General features: G+C 52.1%; 1 protein-coding gene across 2 annotated transcripts; it reads right to left on the bottom strand.

Annotated features, from left to right (window-relative positions):
• Positions 1-3,149: 3,149 nt before the first annotated feature.
• On the bottom strand, positions 3,150-13,918 carry DDRGK1 (DDRGK domain containing 1). Of its 2 annotated transcripts, XM_007195843.3 has the most exons (9): positions 13,745-13,917; positions 12,318-12,524; positions 11,267-11,379; positions 10,937-11,038; positions 7,386-7,508; positions 7,016-7,054; positions 4,352-4,408; positions 3,774-3,822; positions 3,150-3,443 (listed from the first exon to the last, which is right to left on the bottom strand). In XM_007195843.3, the coding sequence occupies exons 1-9, from the start codon at positions 13,833-13,835 to the stop codon at positions 3,277-3,279; spliced, it is 948 nt and encodes a 315-aa protein (XP_007195905.1). In that variant the 5' UTR covers positions 13,836-13,917; the 3' UTR covers positions 3,150-3,276. The 2 variants fall into 2 exon arrangements, with proteins under 2 accessions (XP_007195905.1, XP_057385620.1); XM_057529637.1 differs by lacking the exon at positions 7,016-7,054 and having other exon boundaries at positions 13,745-13,918.
• Between the last annotated feature and the right edge of the window lie 123 nt (positions 13,919-14,041).

Here is a 14,041-nt window from a genome sequence, read left to right as displayed (position 1 = left end):
ATCTCTGGGCTCAGTATTTACCACCCTTCCCAGCTGGGTCCCAAGCTGCCTTTACACCCTGTCTCACCTTTGCCCCCACCTTTTCCTTTCCTCCACCCAACACTCCATGCCCCTCAGTGAACCACAAACCTTTACATTCTGCACACTTGGCTTCTCCTCAGCCCAAAAGGCCTCATCTTGTAATTACAGGCCATGCACCTGTTGGCTGAATGATGGGCGGTATCCCTGCTATATTAATAGCATTGCCCTGCCCCCACTTGTGGATGGGGCCATGTTTTGTTTACTGTGATTCCCTGGGGTGCTTAGCATCCTGCCTCATACTTAGTATTTAATAATTTTCCAACTCTTGACCAATTTTGTAAACAACCATTTTGATAAGACAAGTTTATTATATGGCTCTCCAACCTCTGCTTGTCAATATACCTTGAAGTTGCCTTAAAAAAGAAAAGTTGTGGGACTTCCTGGCAGTCCAGTGGTTAAGAATCTGTGCTTCCACTGCAGGGGTGCACGGGTTCAATCCGTGGTTGGGGAACTAAGATCCTGCATGCTGTGCGGTGCGGCCAAAAAAAAAAAAACAGTAGTGATAGAACCGAACTGAACCACACTGGACTCTATTGGGAGCAAAATGCTTTCAAAATAGACCTGTTGGGCTGGGCTGTGAAGATAAGGCACCTAGAACTAGCACAACAAGCACTGTGTAATTTAGGGGTTACAAAAATCAAAACTTATCTGATTGGTTGAAGCCATCAGTCTAGAGTTCCTGATGGAAGGGGGAAATCTGTGAAAGAGGAGCCACACAACAGGTTGAGGACTCAAGATAGGTCCCTGGTTCTGAATCACCATCCTTCAGTCATTTATATTCTCAGCCACCTGAAATAACCACCCTGGTGCTCCAGGATAAGTAAAAACTGTACCCTCAGGAAAAAATAAAAATAAAAATGGAGTTAGTGAATAAGCAAATGGAAATCCATGGTATTTAAATGTTTAAAATCAGTTTTAGCATTGCATGTACAGATCAGTAATGTAATCATTATGATACCTTGTGTGTTTGGTCAACTTTTTAAGGTATAAAAGTATTTAAAATAATTTCATATACAGCTGACCCTTGAGCAACATGGGTTTGAACTGCTTGGATCCACTTACACGCAGATTTTTTTCAGCAGTAAATACTACAGTACAGCACAATCTGTGGTTGGTTGAATCCGCAGGTGCAGAACCACAGATAGGGAGGAACTTCCGTATAGAGAGCCAGCCATAACTTATATGCAGATATTTGCCTGTGCAGAGGGCCAGCGCTCCCAACCCCCCGTGTTGTTCAAGGGTCAACTGTACTAATTTGGGGAGTTTAAATGCTTAGAAATATTTAAGTAATAATTAATGTTTACACACTTGAAAATTTGTCTAAGCGGTTAAACTTGAAAGTTTTATTAGTTGTTAAAACAGTTTGTACATATTTAGAAAAATGTTAATCGCTTACTGTCTGAAGAACTATTCATTTGATACTTTTATTAGACTAGTGGATTGATTACTAAATAACGCACAAAGGGTTACAGGTTTTCCCCCTCTACACTAAGCCTCTGGGACATTAAGAGTCTTAGAAGCCTTCTGGGATATGAGGAAGGGTTGTGCCTTTTTCTCACTCCTGGCCTGTGGGCAGTGTCCTGAAGGTAGAATGTGGCAGCTTGGGCCGCCATAGTCATCTTGCTACGTGGATGGCAGTGGCTGAGGATGGTTGAGGGAAAGGATGGAAGAGACCTGGAGCTACTGTCTTGCTCTTCCAGAGAAGCTCCTTCCACTGGGGATTTTAATTACTTGCAACTTTACGGCCTGCCTTTCCACCCCACCCTCACTTCCTTCGCTGGCTCTCAACCTAGGCTACACATTGTAATCTCTTACTTATGTTCACTGGACCCCAACCCCAGAGATTCTGATTGAACTGGTCCAGGGTGCAGCCTGGCACAAGACTGCAGTAAACTCCCCAGGTGATTCTAACAAGCAACCAGGGCTGAGAACCACTGCTCTAACTGTAAGCTCTTCTTTTCCCTTTGGAATTTTATCTTTCTATTTCATACTGTGGTTATCTATGTCTATTTCTTCCTTCTTCCTAGACTGTGGGCTCCCAAATGGCCTTCCAAACAATGCATGTGGCCCTTCCCAGCTCCAGGGGACTTCAAGTGTCCATCGCTGATAGAAGTAGCAGAGTTATGCCTTATTTGGAATTTAGGTTCTATAGTCTATGCTTATGGCATCAAATGAGTCAAAATCAACCTTGACAATCCCTCAGGAAGGCTCTGTTCTGGGAGTCTGATGTCCTGTCTCCCCATCACCATCTACATAGACCGTTTCCTCCTAGACCGGAACAGAAAGCTGCCTCCTCCTCCACCAGGCACCAGAGGAAGTAGGTGGTTGTGTTTAGGCGCCATCTTGCATAAAAAATACACATTTAAACACATGCCTCACCCTCAGCACAGCAGGAAACTCATGCCATGAACAGCCCACAGGAACCAGAGTGCTGACCCTACAGGAGACACACATCTCCCATCTCAACCCACTCTCGAGCATATGGTCCTTACATCCACCAGTGCGTGGAATCACCCACACCATTCAAACTTTTTGTCAAGGATGTAGAGCTGAATTCATGTGAGGTACTATATGAAGCAATGTCCCTCCACTGCACAATTCTATCCAGCTCAAACAGGTCTTCCCCTTTCTTCTCCCTGTCCCACAAGCAGCTGGCCCAGCCTCTCTCCTCCCTGACCTCCCTTTCGTCCCTCTTAAGGCTGATGTTCCCTAGGACTCTATCCTTGGCACTTCTCATTAACTCTTCTTCCTAAGGGCTCTCATGGTGAGAACTCCTTCCTCAGTTCGGGGAGATGTGGCCCAAGAGGATTCCCACTTTGGCTCTGGTAAGGTAGGGGAGGAGGAGTAAGACCTCATCCAGGCCTTGGGGGCTGGGCTTGCAGGACACAAAGGAACAGAGTAAACATTTTTTTTTGAATGAATGAATGAATGCATGCTTGATAAGAACGGAACTTGTATCTGCCTCCAAAGGACCCCACCCCCACCCCCAAGATATATTCTGAGGCTGAGATTTTCACCTGCTCATCTAGCACCTCTTCTGCCACACCAAGCCACACCAAGCTCACCAGTGCTCATAGACCTTTAATCTATAACTGCCTGGCCACACTCCACCACTGCCCCAGGATGGAAGGGAGGGATAAAGATGTATAGCCAGCTAGACCATGCCAGCTCTGAGTCCAAGAGGGAAGGGCTAGGTCAGGCTGGGACCTGGGCAGGGGGCTCCCGGCCCCAGGCGATGAGGGAGTTGCTGGCCTGGGCAAGCTCGGTGATGGATACCCGGCCCCGCTGTCGGATGAAGTTAGCCATGGCAGCCAGTTCCTCCGGGGTTATGTAGATGAACTTGCCCCGGTCGTCAATCACACCTGTGGGGACATGCAGGTTGTGGGGCTGAGCCCTCCCCACCTGGCCTGAGGATGCCCACCCACCCACCCCTCCTGCCTGCCTACTTGGCCTCTCCTGGCTGTATCCAATCTTGGCTAGGTGAGTCAAATCAGGCTTCCTTGCCTGTCCTCGTCACTCAAAGCCATCCCCAGGCCTTAGCGTGTCCTCCTTGTAACTGCATCCCCCTCCTCAGTACACTGCTCCCCCAACCCGGGGTGGTCATCCTACCTCTGCAATAAGTCCCTGCAGCACCACGTGGCTAGATACTCCCCAAGGCCAGGGCCCGTAATGACTGATTCTTATCCTCTCACCTGTAAGAGTTCCCTCAGTCAGCAGGTCCTGGATGCGGTTTATGGTGTCCTATGAGGAGAACAGTTCTCAGAGCAGAGATGGGTGCTGCCGTTCCCAGAAAAGGCACTAGCAACCTCCCTCCCACCACAGCCAAATCTACTCCTCTCCTTCTCATGGCCACCCTGCAATGTGACTCCATGTTTCTCCTTTGGAGGGACCGAGAGAGAAGGGGCTCTGGTCCTGGGACCCTGCAGGACCCCTGAGAGAGGCTCTCTTCCAACCAGGGGAGAACCGTTGGTGACATTTGACTGAGAAGGCTGGTATAGCCTGTTGTAAGACAGCTGTCAAGGTAACTGGATTTGGGCTGCTAAGAGTGATGGGGTTTAGACATTTTTCTTTTTTCTCCCTGCCTGTTTTCCAACTAGTTAGAAAGGCAGGATTCCTGGGGTGCCAAGAGATTCCTACACTCTACTCATTCTTGGTTGGGGGCAAGGTGGAAGGGGCATCAAGACTTTCCATCTTTAGGGCAGGCCCTCTCTTACAACCACACAGACCCCATGGCCACACTCCATGTAACAGGCCACCTTGTAGGGCTTACCTGAGTCCGCAGGCCCACCTGGGAAGCCAGGTCTTCCAAGAGCACAACCTTGGACTGCTACAAACAAAAGGAGGAAAGGGAGTGAGGCTGAGCTTGAGCAAATCCTTCTCAGCACTGGAACCCTCTGAAGTTGGCATTCTGATCCGATCTGCTCTGGGTGGCTGGATAAACACTGTGTAGATTCCTATGGGAGAGCCTTGCTCCCTTCACACACGACTCACGCACTCTCCCAACTACCCATATGGAGAGACACACACATTCATAACCTCTCTCATTCCCTTGCTTGTGGGCAGAGATCTGCCCGAAACTACCACCTGCCCCCCAGGCTCCTGGACCGAAGACCACCCTGAGACAGACTCACAAGTGGAAAACCAAGCACAGCTGCCACCTTCTTCTCTGCAACCAGACGTATCTTTCTAACATCTTGGGCAAGTTGGAAGGGGAAGCACCATAGAGATGAAGGGGAGGGGTGACAGTCACCAAAAGCTATTTAAAAAAACTTTTTCTAGGACTTGTATTTGCTGAGAACCTGCCAGGACAAGGTACTGAGAAGGTGTTGGGGAAGCAATGTTGAAAAAGACATAGCTCACAGCCCCGCCAGGAGGAAGGTGAGAATGTGGAGAAGAACAGAACAGATAAAAGGCCCCAATAAGCCAGGACCTCGGTAGAAGCTCATTCTTGCCTCGCCTTTGCTCAAGGACCCCTGGCCTGGAGAGTACCACAACCCTGACACGCCCATACTTCTTTTTACCCATCCTCTTCACACCGTAGGAGCTCCCCCTTAAAATAACCGTTGATAACACTGCTCAGTGCTTTCCACACACAGCCATGTGCCACGTGCCTCCCTCACATCCTCAGGAGAAATGTTAGTTCCCAGGGATGCAGCTGAGGGTCCACTGCTGGATCCTACACATGCACCTGCCCCCGCCTCCCCCGCCTCTCTCAGCATATGACTTGAGAGAAGGCGGTCTTTTGCGTTTCTGTGCATCTTCCATAGCAAATGAGCTGGGGTAGGAGTGACATGGTGACACCGCCCCAGCTGCAGATGGCATGTGACTGTTTGAAATGCCAAACTGAATACGTAAGCAGGGAGGCAAGTGAGCGGCAGTTGGGCCACAGTGTTGGCAAGCACAAGGTGACCTGGCCAGCCTGCCTCTACCTACAAAGCAGGGAGTGGGTGCTGGGCTCCGAGCGACAGCTCAGAGTGGGAATATGGAGTCAGAGACCAGGTGGTCTCTGAAAACCTGGCCTGAGGGGCTGCTGGGGCCAAAAGTATGTTTGGCAAAACAAACCAACCAACCCAGCCTCAATCAGAGAGAAGAGTGGAGTAACAAGAGCAAGCTATGCCTGTGCACATAACTGCTGCGCACAGAAATGTCCCTCCAGTTCTGAAACCCTAAGACGAAAGGGCCCATCCCCTTGGAGCCAAGAGGAAGGTGGGTAGGCTGAATTTTGGAAGTTCTCCTTCTCCCTGCAGACAGCAGCTCTGGGAGAATCAGCTAGCATAGACTGGAGAGACTTCTAAACTCCAAAAGAGTTTGGAGAACCCCCAGAAAATGGCCCCTCCAGAGGGGTGCTGAGAGCGAGGGCTGGCACTGCCCTGGGTACCTTTTCTCAGGCCTCTGCCTTGGAGAGGGGGACCTGAAGCTGATGCAGGAGGGCTTCCTGGAGGAGAGACTCAGGACTACATTGCTGCCCACCGGGTAGGTGGGGACAGTGAGCTCCAAACAGCAGCAGGAAAATGTGAGATACCCTGCCCAGGGTTGCAGCCCTCAATCAAGTGTGCCAGGGTGGAGAATGGGCTCCATCAGAGGGGAATGGCGGCAGTCTGAGGGAGCCTTCTCCCTCTCGGGAGCCCTGGCCCCCAGCTGTGAGCCTAGCCCCTCGCCGGCTGGGAGGTGTCTAAACCCCGCTCTCTTCTGGGAGAGGTGGGGGAGGGTTAGCAAGCCCCCGGCTCCTTGGTGCCCCTGGTTACCACTCCCACTACCGCCTCCGCTCCCTCTGCATTCCTTCCCTCAGCCGCCTCTGCACCCCTTAGCTGCACTTGAAAACCTCTCCCCTCATCGCATCCTTTGTGGGAGAGGAGAAGTTGCTTAGCAGCAAAGCAGAGCAGGATGTGCTTATGCAATGCAACCCGGAGCAGTATCCGGGAGGCCTGCGCTGCAGCTGTACACAGAAGGGGGCACACCTGCTGCCCTGCCCCAGATTCCAAAGGAAACATCATCCTATATCCCCCGGAAGACCCAAGTTCCTGGTTGGGAACACACAGCAGGGGATGCTTGTTTCACCTCAGTAGAGCCTCAGTATGACAGAACTGGCAGAAAACACACGTGAAGAAACTTGAAAACACAGTGACTCACTGAGCATGGGGTCTGAAGAGCAGGGAAACTGTCAAACCCTAAGCGTGAGGAAGCGATCATAGACTCGCACCTCCCACACAGACCAGGTGCTTCTCCACCTTTGGGGTCAGAGAAGAAGGGACTCTCCTGTCCAGGACCCCAGCAGTTCAGCCTCTCTTGGTCCACCTGCCCACTCCTGCACAAGCTTGAGTGAAACGCCTGCAGCCCCCGCTCAGGCCTACTCCCTCCAGGTCCTGAAGATGCATCCAACATGCACACAGGAAGCAGGCAGCTGACATCCAGGTTCTGCTCTGTGGCTTCTTACCTTAATGTAGTTGATGAACTCGGCCAGGAAGCTGTGGGACTGGAGGAGCAGAGAAATCAAGGTGAGTGTCCCCCTGGCAGGGGCCACAGGGTCTATGCCTACACACCTGCCCATCTGAGTGCCACTTGCCTGCCCTGCCTGTGTGCCTGTCCAACCACCTGCGTGAGCAGTAGAGCCTCCTGTGGTGTGGGGATCAAGGCACCACTTCTCCCAAAAACAAGGTCTCAGCCGCTAGAGCCTGCTGATCCTGATGCCCACCCGCCTCTCACTGCCTAACTGGGGAGGCAGGTGAGGAGCAGCGGGGTGTCTGGGATGGGGTGGCTCGTCTTTTTGGGCACAGGGAGGGGTTTCCTAGGGGTGGTGGGCCCACCTGCTCCTCAGTCATGTTCTCGCCCACACCCTCTTCCTCCACCACGAAGGCCTCCTTCAGTTTCAGATACTCTTCATGCTCCCGCTGGGCCTGCTCCTCCCGGGCTTTCCTCTCCTCCTCCTCCTGTGGACACAGAAGAGGCAAGAGTCAGATATTTTAGGGTGAGTGCCCACCCTATCCTGTTCTGGTCTCTGCTGCCCCCACAGGGCAGCAGAGCATCCAGCCCAGCCCTTTCTCAGGGACAGAGCTCCGTTAAGACCTTGATCCCTCTGGCCCCTAAGCTGAACAGCAGGATCCCTCTTCTCAATCAGTTCCATCACCTCCCAGAAGAATGCTGCTCAGCCCCCCTATCCCTGAAAATCCTGCCATGAACCCCCCCATAATATCCTCCAGTCACCCCCCCTCCCACTTCCTGTCCTGTCATGTCCAAACTTCGTGAATAAACACCCAGTTTCCCTTTCCCCCCAATCATCCATCCATCCAGCCCACTCCAATCCGGCTTCTGCATACTCAGCTCCACCAAAACAAGTCCTGCTATGGTCTCACCCATGTCCTCCAACCACAAAAGCCAAAGGACAACCATCAGGCCTCATACCCCTGTCTTCTCAGTGGCCTGGGGCAAAGCCAACCATCCCTTCTTCCCTCCCTTGGCATCCAGACCCTACCCTCTCCTGGATTTCCTCCTGTTCCTTGGGCCATTCTTCCCGCATCCTCCATCACTCAGCCCTGTCCCTTCTTTCTCCTTCACTCTCTGGGCCACCTCACCATGCCCACAGCATCAACAATTATGTCCTTGCCAGTGGCTGCCACAGTTGTATCCCCACCCAAATCTCTCCTTGCAAACGCACGACTGCCCAAGTGGCACACCCACTGGGCTGTCTCACAGGCACCTCAAATTGATTATGTCCCAGAAAGACCCTGTGATCTACTCCCCACACATCTGGTACTCCTCCTGGGCCCCTGGCTCAGTGAATCACACAACCATCTGGCCAGATGCCCTGGTCAGAAATGAGGCCCCATCTACTTCTTTCTTTAACTTCTGGAAAACTTGATCCACCCATGTCACTCCATCACCAGCACAACCTAGTGCAACAGTCTCGCCCCAAATCAACCCATTTTCCAGAATTCTCAGAACGATCTATTTTAAACATGAAGCTAAAGCTGGGACACGGAATATACAAGATGAGCCTGGAGCATTTTGCAGTGTCAAAAGTAAGAAAGTACTTAAAAAAACAAAACAATAAGGGTATGTCAAAGGTACACAGGAGCCAACTAAAAGAGCTCCCAGTGGCCAAAGCTGGAACAATCTAAGCAAAAAAGTCAATAAGATAGCATTGGATAGGACTTCCCTGGCGGCCCAGTGGTTAGGACTTTGCACTTTCACTGCTGAGGGCCCAGGTTCAATCCCTGGTTGGGGCACTAAGATCCCACAAGGCACGTGGCGTGGCCCAAAAAAAAAAAAAAAAAAAGATAGCATTTGGATTATAATACTAAGTTCAAATAAATATCCATAAGTCCATGTGGATACAAATAAACAATTGGGGACTTCCTTGGTGGCACAGTGGTTAAGAATCCGCCTGCTAATGCAGGGGACACGGTTCAATCCCTGGTCCGGGAAGATGCCACATGCCATGGAGCAACTAAGCCCATGCACCACAACTACTGAGCCTGCGCTCTAGAGCCCACAAGCCACAACTACTGAGCCCATGCACCGCAACTACTGAAGCCTGTGTGCTCTAGGGCCTGTGCTCCGCAACAAGCCACTGCAATGAGAAGCCCGTGCACTGCAATGAAGACCCAATGCAGCCAAAAGATAAATTATTTTAAAAAAAGAGGGCTTCCCTGGTGGCGCAGTGGTTGAGAATCTGCCTGCCAATGCAGGGGACACGGGTTCGAGCCCTGGTCTGGGAAGATCCCACATGCCGCGGAGCAACTAAGCCCGTGAGCCACAATTACTGAGCCTGCGCATCTGGAGCCCGTGCTCCGCAACAAGAGAGGCCGCGATAGTGAGAGGCCCGTGCACCGCGATGAAGAGTGGCCCCCACTTGCTGCAACTGGAGAAAGCCCTCGCACAGAAACGAAGACCCAACACAGCCATAAATAAATAAATGAATAAATAAAATTAAAAAAAAAAAAGAAAAAAATTTTTAAAAATTGCTTTAAAAAAATAAAACAATTGAATAAAGAAAGAAGAAAAGATAAATCTGTACAAAAGAATTCCAAATACTTTATGTAAATACTCTCCTCTTAAGAAGGTGGAACATAGCTCCCTACTCCGTAAGTGTGGGCTGTGCAGTGACTTGTTTCCAAAGAAGCATGGGAAATGGGGAAATCTGGCAAATGTAACCTTAGCCAGGTGATCAAGGTTAACATACTAGTGATAAGTCAAGTTGATAACATGTACCCTTGCTATGTTGTGGTGAGGATGACACTTCACCTCCGGTCTTCCTTCCAGAAATCTATAACCCCCAGTCTAACCGTGACAATAACATAAGCCAAATGCAAATAGAGGGACATTTTACAAAATACTCGCCCAACAGTTCTCGAAACTGTCAAGATCATCAAAAGCAAAGAAAGTCTGAGAAACTGTCACAACCCAGAGGAACCTAAGGAGATATGACAACTAAGTGTTATGTGGTATCCTGGATGGAACCCTGGGAAAGAAAAAGGATATTTGGGGAAAGCTAATGAAATCCCAATAATGTGTCAAATTCACTTAATAATAATGTATTAATATTAGTTGTGAGAAATATACCACAGTAAGGTATGATGTTAATAATAAGGGAATCTGGGGTGCAGGGGAGAAGAGTCCCAGAATATTTAAGGTGCATTATTAGGATCAATATTCAGAAAGGTAAAAAACTCTCTCAACTAATGCCTCCCCTCTGCTATGTTCCAGCCCATCTGCTATAGCACCCATAGCCAGGCTTCCTGCCATCCAGTGTCCCTGGACAATAGGGCCAGTAGAGGCCAAAGGCACCATGCTATGGGGTCTTCCCAGCTGGGCAGCCTTGGCTCTCACCCTATATACCCCACATCTTTGTGATGTTGCCTTTCTTCGGCACCTGATTCTCAGAAGGAAGGAAGCATCTGGCAAACAAAGGTTGATTCACCGCCCTTATTGCAGTGGCATCCATTCCCTGAGCATCTTCTCTATGCCAGGCCCCAAACAGAACCTGGTACAGATACGATCCACCATCTCTTACAATGTCCTTTAACAGCCTCAAGACCCTTGGGATCCAGAACCCCCACTCCGCCACCTTACCTCTCTGACCCCTTTCCTTCTTCCTTACCCTGCTCTAGCCACTCTGTCTCAATGTTCTTCAAATGCTTCAGGTGTGTCCAATAAATCACATGCACAAAATTTCAGTCTCAGGCTCACTTTTCAGCAGCAGCTTTACAGAGGCTGCACCTAGAGCTCAAGGACCAAATAAACCAGGGCCTGCACCTGGTTCAAGGCCCCTCTTCTAGGCGGGAGGTGTTGGGAAGTGGCATGGGTATCAAGCCTGCCTGGGCAGCTGTCAGAAGTCAGCATCGGGGGACTGGCTCACCTTCTGTTCCTCCTCCAAGCGAAGCCGCTCCTCCTCCTTTTTCCACTCTGCCTCACGCTGCGACTCCAGGCGTTTCCGCTCCTCACGCTCAGCCTCCTCTGCCTGGAGAAAGGCCTTCATAGGGGGCACATCTCCACCCCCAGCTAGAGCTTGCCCACCTCCCAAACAGGCCAGGCTAGGCCAGGCCTGGCCACAGACGAAGGTTGCAGGAGATGGAGACAGGCAAGCATCAAATACCAGCCCAGCATGCAAAGAGCCTCGAGGGGAGGGTCTGCCATTTAGAAGACCCTTTCCCACTTCTCAGAGCTGCACCCCATCCCTCCTGCTTGCCTCACGCTGGGCTTTTCGTGCTTGTTTCTCCTCCAGCTTCCGTAGTTTCTTAGCTCCAATTTTCCCTAACAGGTGAGTTTCCACTGGCTTCTCGATGTCTTCTTCCTCTTGGGCTGAGTATGGTCAGAGAAAGACACTGCAGGTCCTGACCATGGAAGACTGATGATGATGGATCCACCCTACCCCTTGTCCCTCTCCTTATGGGCGGATCTCCTTCCACTCACTTGCAAATACCACTAGCCCAGCTCTGCCCTCTAGAGGCCTCTGCCACGCAGAAATTCATCTGGGGGTGTGTGTGTGTTAGGTGTGGGGGAGGGGTGAGGGAATCATGAGGCAAGAAAACAGACGATAACTTTAGATCTGCATAGCCATAAAGAAAGCACCCTAACCCAAGGGTTAAGCCCTCAGGAAATGAGTGTGCCCACACAGGAGAGTGCTGGAATAGAAGGAGTGGACTGAAGAACTCTTTAGGTCAATCTAAAGACTCCTGCCCTTGGACTTCCCTGGTGGTGCAGTGGTTAAGAATTCGTCTGCCAATGCAGGGAACACAGGTTTGATCCCTGGTCTGGGAAGATCCCACATGTCCGGAGCAACTAAGCCTGTGTGCCACAGCTACTGAGCCTGTGCTCTAGAGCCCGTGAGCAACAACTACTGAGCCCACGTGCCGCCACTACTGAAGCCCATGCACCTAGAGCCCTTGTTCCGCAACGAAGAGTAGCCCCCGCTCGCCGCACTACAGAAAGCCCGCGCTCAGCAACAAAGACCCAGTGCAGACAAAAATAAATAAATAAAAAGACTCCTGCCCTCCTGTTTGGACACTGAGAGCCACAATGAAGGAAGAGGGGGTTGGCTCAATGGAATGGGGATCAGGGTCCAGAGCTGCTAGTCCCCGGGAGCAAAGCCTGGGTCCTAAGTCTCCCCTAACTACATCCTATGGCTCCCAGATATCCCTCCCACACTATGGCTTCACACCCCATTCTTCTGCCCAGCTTTGGGGGTCCCCTCACCCTCTAACCCAGGCCCTTTCTCCACCAGGCTGGGCCCCTCTCACCTGGGATGACGGCCTCCCCCTCATTCTCAACTTCTTCTGCCCAGGCCACCCGCTGGGCTCGACGCTGGGCCTGCAGGCGGCTGCCCAGGTCCCTGCGGCGCCGGGGCCTGCCCCCAGTTCTCTGCTCCTCGGGCTCCAGGGGCAGAGGCTGGGCCACTCGGCCTGCTACTACTGCCTCCTCTTCATTGTGCAAAGGCTCTTGGACAGCTGTAGGGAAGAGAAGAACCATGATTCTGTCCGGCAGCCCAAACCACCTCATGGCAGGGGGAACAGAGTCCTGGAAGCCTCACCCTCCTCTGCTCAACTTCCTCCAGGCTCCCGCTGCCCATAGCACAAAGTCCCAATTTCTCAGTCTGACTGTGGAGGCCTTCATAACCTAAACCCAGACCTTGGTCCTATGCAGCAAGATCACCCCATCCCTCCCACCTGTGCTGATATCTTTCTTTCCTCTCAAGGCCCCACTTTTCCAGTTGACCTGTCAGGAAACTACCACCCTGCAAGATGGAGCTGAAGCTCTACCTCCTCTAGGAAGCCCACCTTGACCTCTCCAGACCTCATCTGAATGCCCACGGCAGGACTGCATTTATCTGTTGCCTAACACCACCTGGCATGGTTTTATCTGGCACCCCAGTCACAGAGCACACCCGAGAGCTGAGTCTCTCCTCTCAGGAAGATTTGTTGGCTATTTGCCTTACCTCAGCTTCTCTGTGCCCAGCCCCCTCCCGCAGATGCTCTGAAGTAGCTTGTGGGCCCAAGGAGGGGGAGAGACATATACACAAACCCATATGCTGATAAGAAATGATGGGGAGGGGGGCAGGATGGAGGATGACAGGTGTATCTGTTCTGTGCCCTGGAGGATGACATGGCCTTCCGGGCGGGGTGCAAAACAAGGAGGAAGGTGCATGGCCACATGGGTATTCTCCTTGAAGGTGAAGGAGAGAGCTTCCTGGAGCCACCTCATGCTCTGTTCAGCTCGTGGGTAGGTAGAAAACTTAGGTTCCCCCTTCTCGTCAGCTGCTCTGGAGCCCGCCTGGGAGGGATGGGAAACCCCTGTGGATCCCCCAACGGGCGCAGAGAAGGGCTGCCCGGATGAGGGATGGGAGTGCCCGCCAGGGCCTGGCCCTTCTGCAGTGCCAAGGGGCGGGGGGGAGAGGTGAGGCGAGGCTCTCTTTTGGGGCCAGGAGAAAGGCGTAGGTACCCTGCTACTCAGTCCGCGAGCCGCAATCCTGCTCTGCGGCCCCCGCTGGTTTACCTTCGCGCACGTATGCGCATGCGCGCAGCCTGCCTGCCGCGGAAGGCGCGGCTATCTCGTCAGCCCAGCCAGGCAAGCCGGCGCATGCGCAGGAGTCGCGGCTCGACGGCCTACAGAGGCTCCGGAGTCAGAGGACGCGCGGCCCCACCGGCCATAGCGTGGCGACGTCTCCTACCTGCTACCACCCGGCTCCGGCTGCGAGTCAGGAAGAGGATAAGGCCGACAAGCAGAGCCGCCGCCACCAAGTACACCACCGGGGCCACCATGGCAACGCCTTCCAGGTGGAACCAGCGCGTCCACTCTGAGGCCCGGGATCTCCCAGGCCCCGCCTAACGCCCATGTGGCCCCTCCCGTTTCCCATTCTAGGCTCCGCCCACCACTCGGCCCCGCCCAGGCCGCACACTAAATTTAGAGGCATTTTTTTAATCTGCTGTACAGCAATGAATGAATGAATGAATTAGCTGTATAGCAA

This window comes from Balaenoptera acutorostrata, chromosome 15 (assembly GCF_949987535.1).
Source record: "Balaenoptera acutorostrata chromosome 15, mBalAcu1.1, whole genome shotgun sequence".
NCBI classification, from domain to species: Eukaryota; Metazoa; Chordata; class Mammalia; order Artiodactyla; family Balaenopteridae; genus Balaenoptera; species Balaenoptera acutorostrata.
Note: the sequence above shows the minus strand (reverse complement) of the source record. Positions and strands in the feature narration are given on the sequence as shown.

What these genes read in the sequence shown, in the direction of transcription:
- DDRGK1 (XM_007195843.3), bottom strand. Translation starts at nt 13,835, where the DNA reads ATGGTGGCCCCGGTGGTGTACTTGGTGGCGGCGGCTCTGCTTGTCGGC. An exon ending in GCTTGGAGGAGGAACAGAAG is followed by an intron (nt 7,509 to 10,936) that starts GTGAGCCAGTCC and finishes CTGTGTCCACAG; the next exon opens with GAGGAGGAGGAGAGGAAAGC. An exon ending in AGGTGGGCCTGCGGACTCAG is followed by an intron (nt 3,823 to 4,351) that starts GTAAGCCCTACA and finishes TTCTCCTCATAG; the next exon opens with GACACCATAAACCGCATCCA.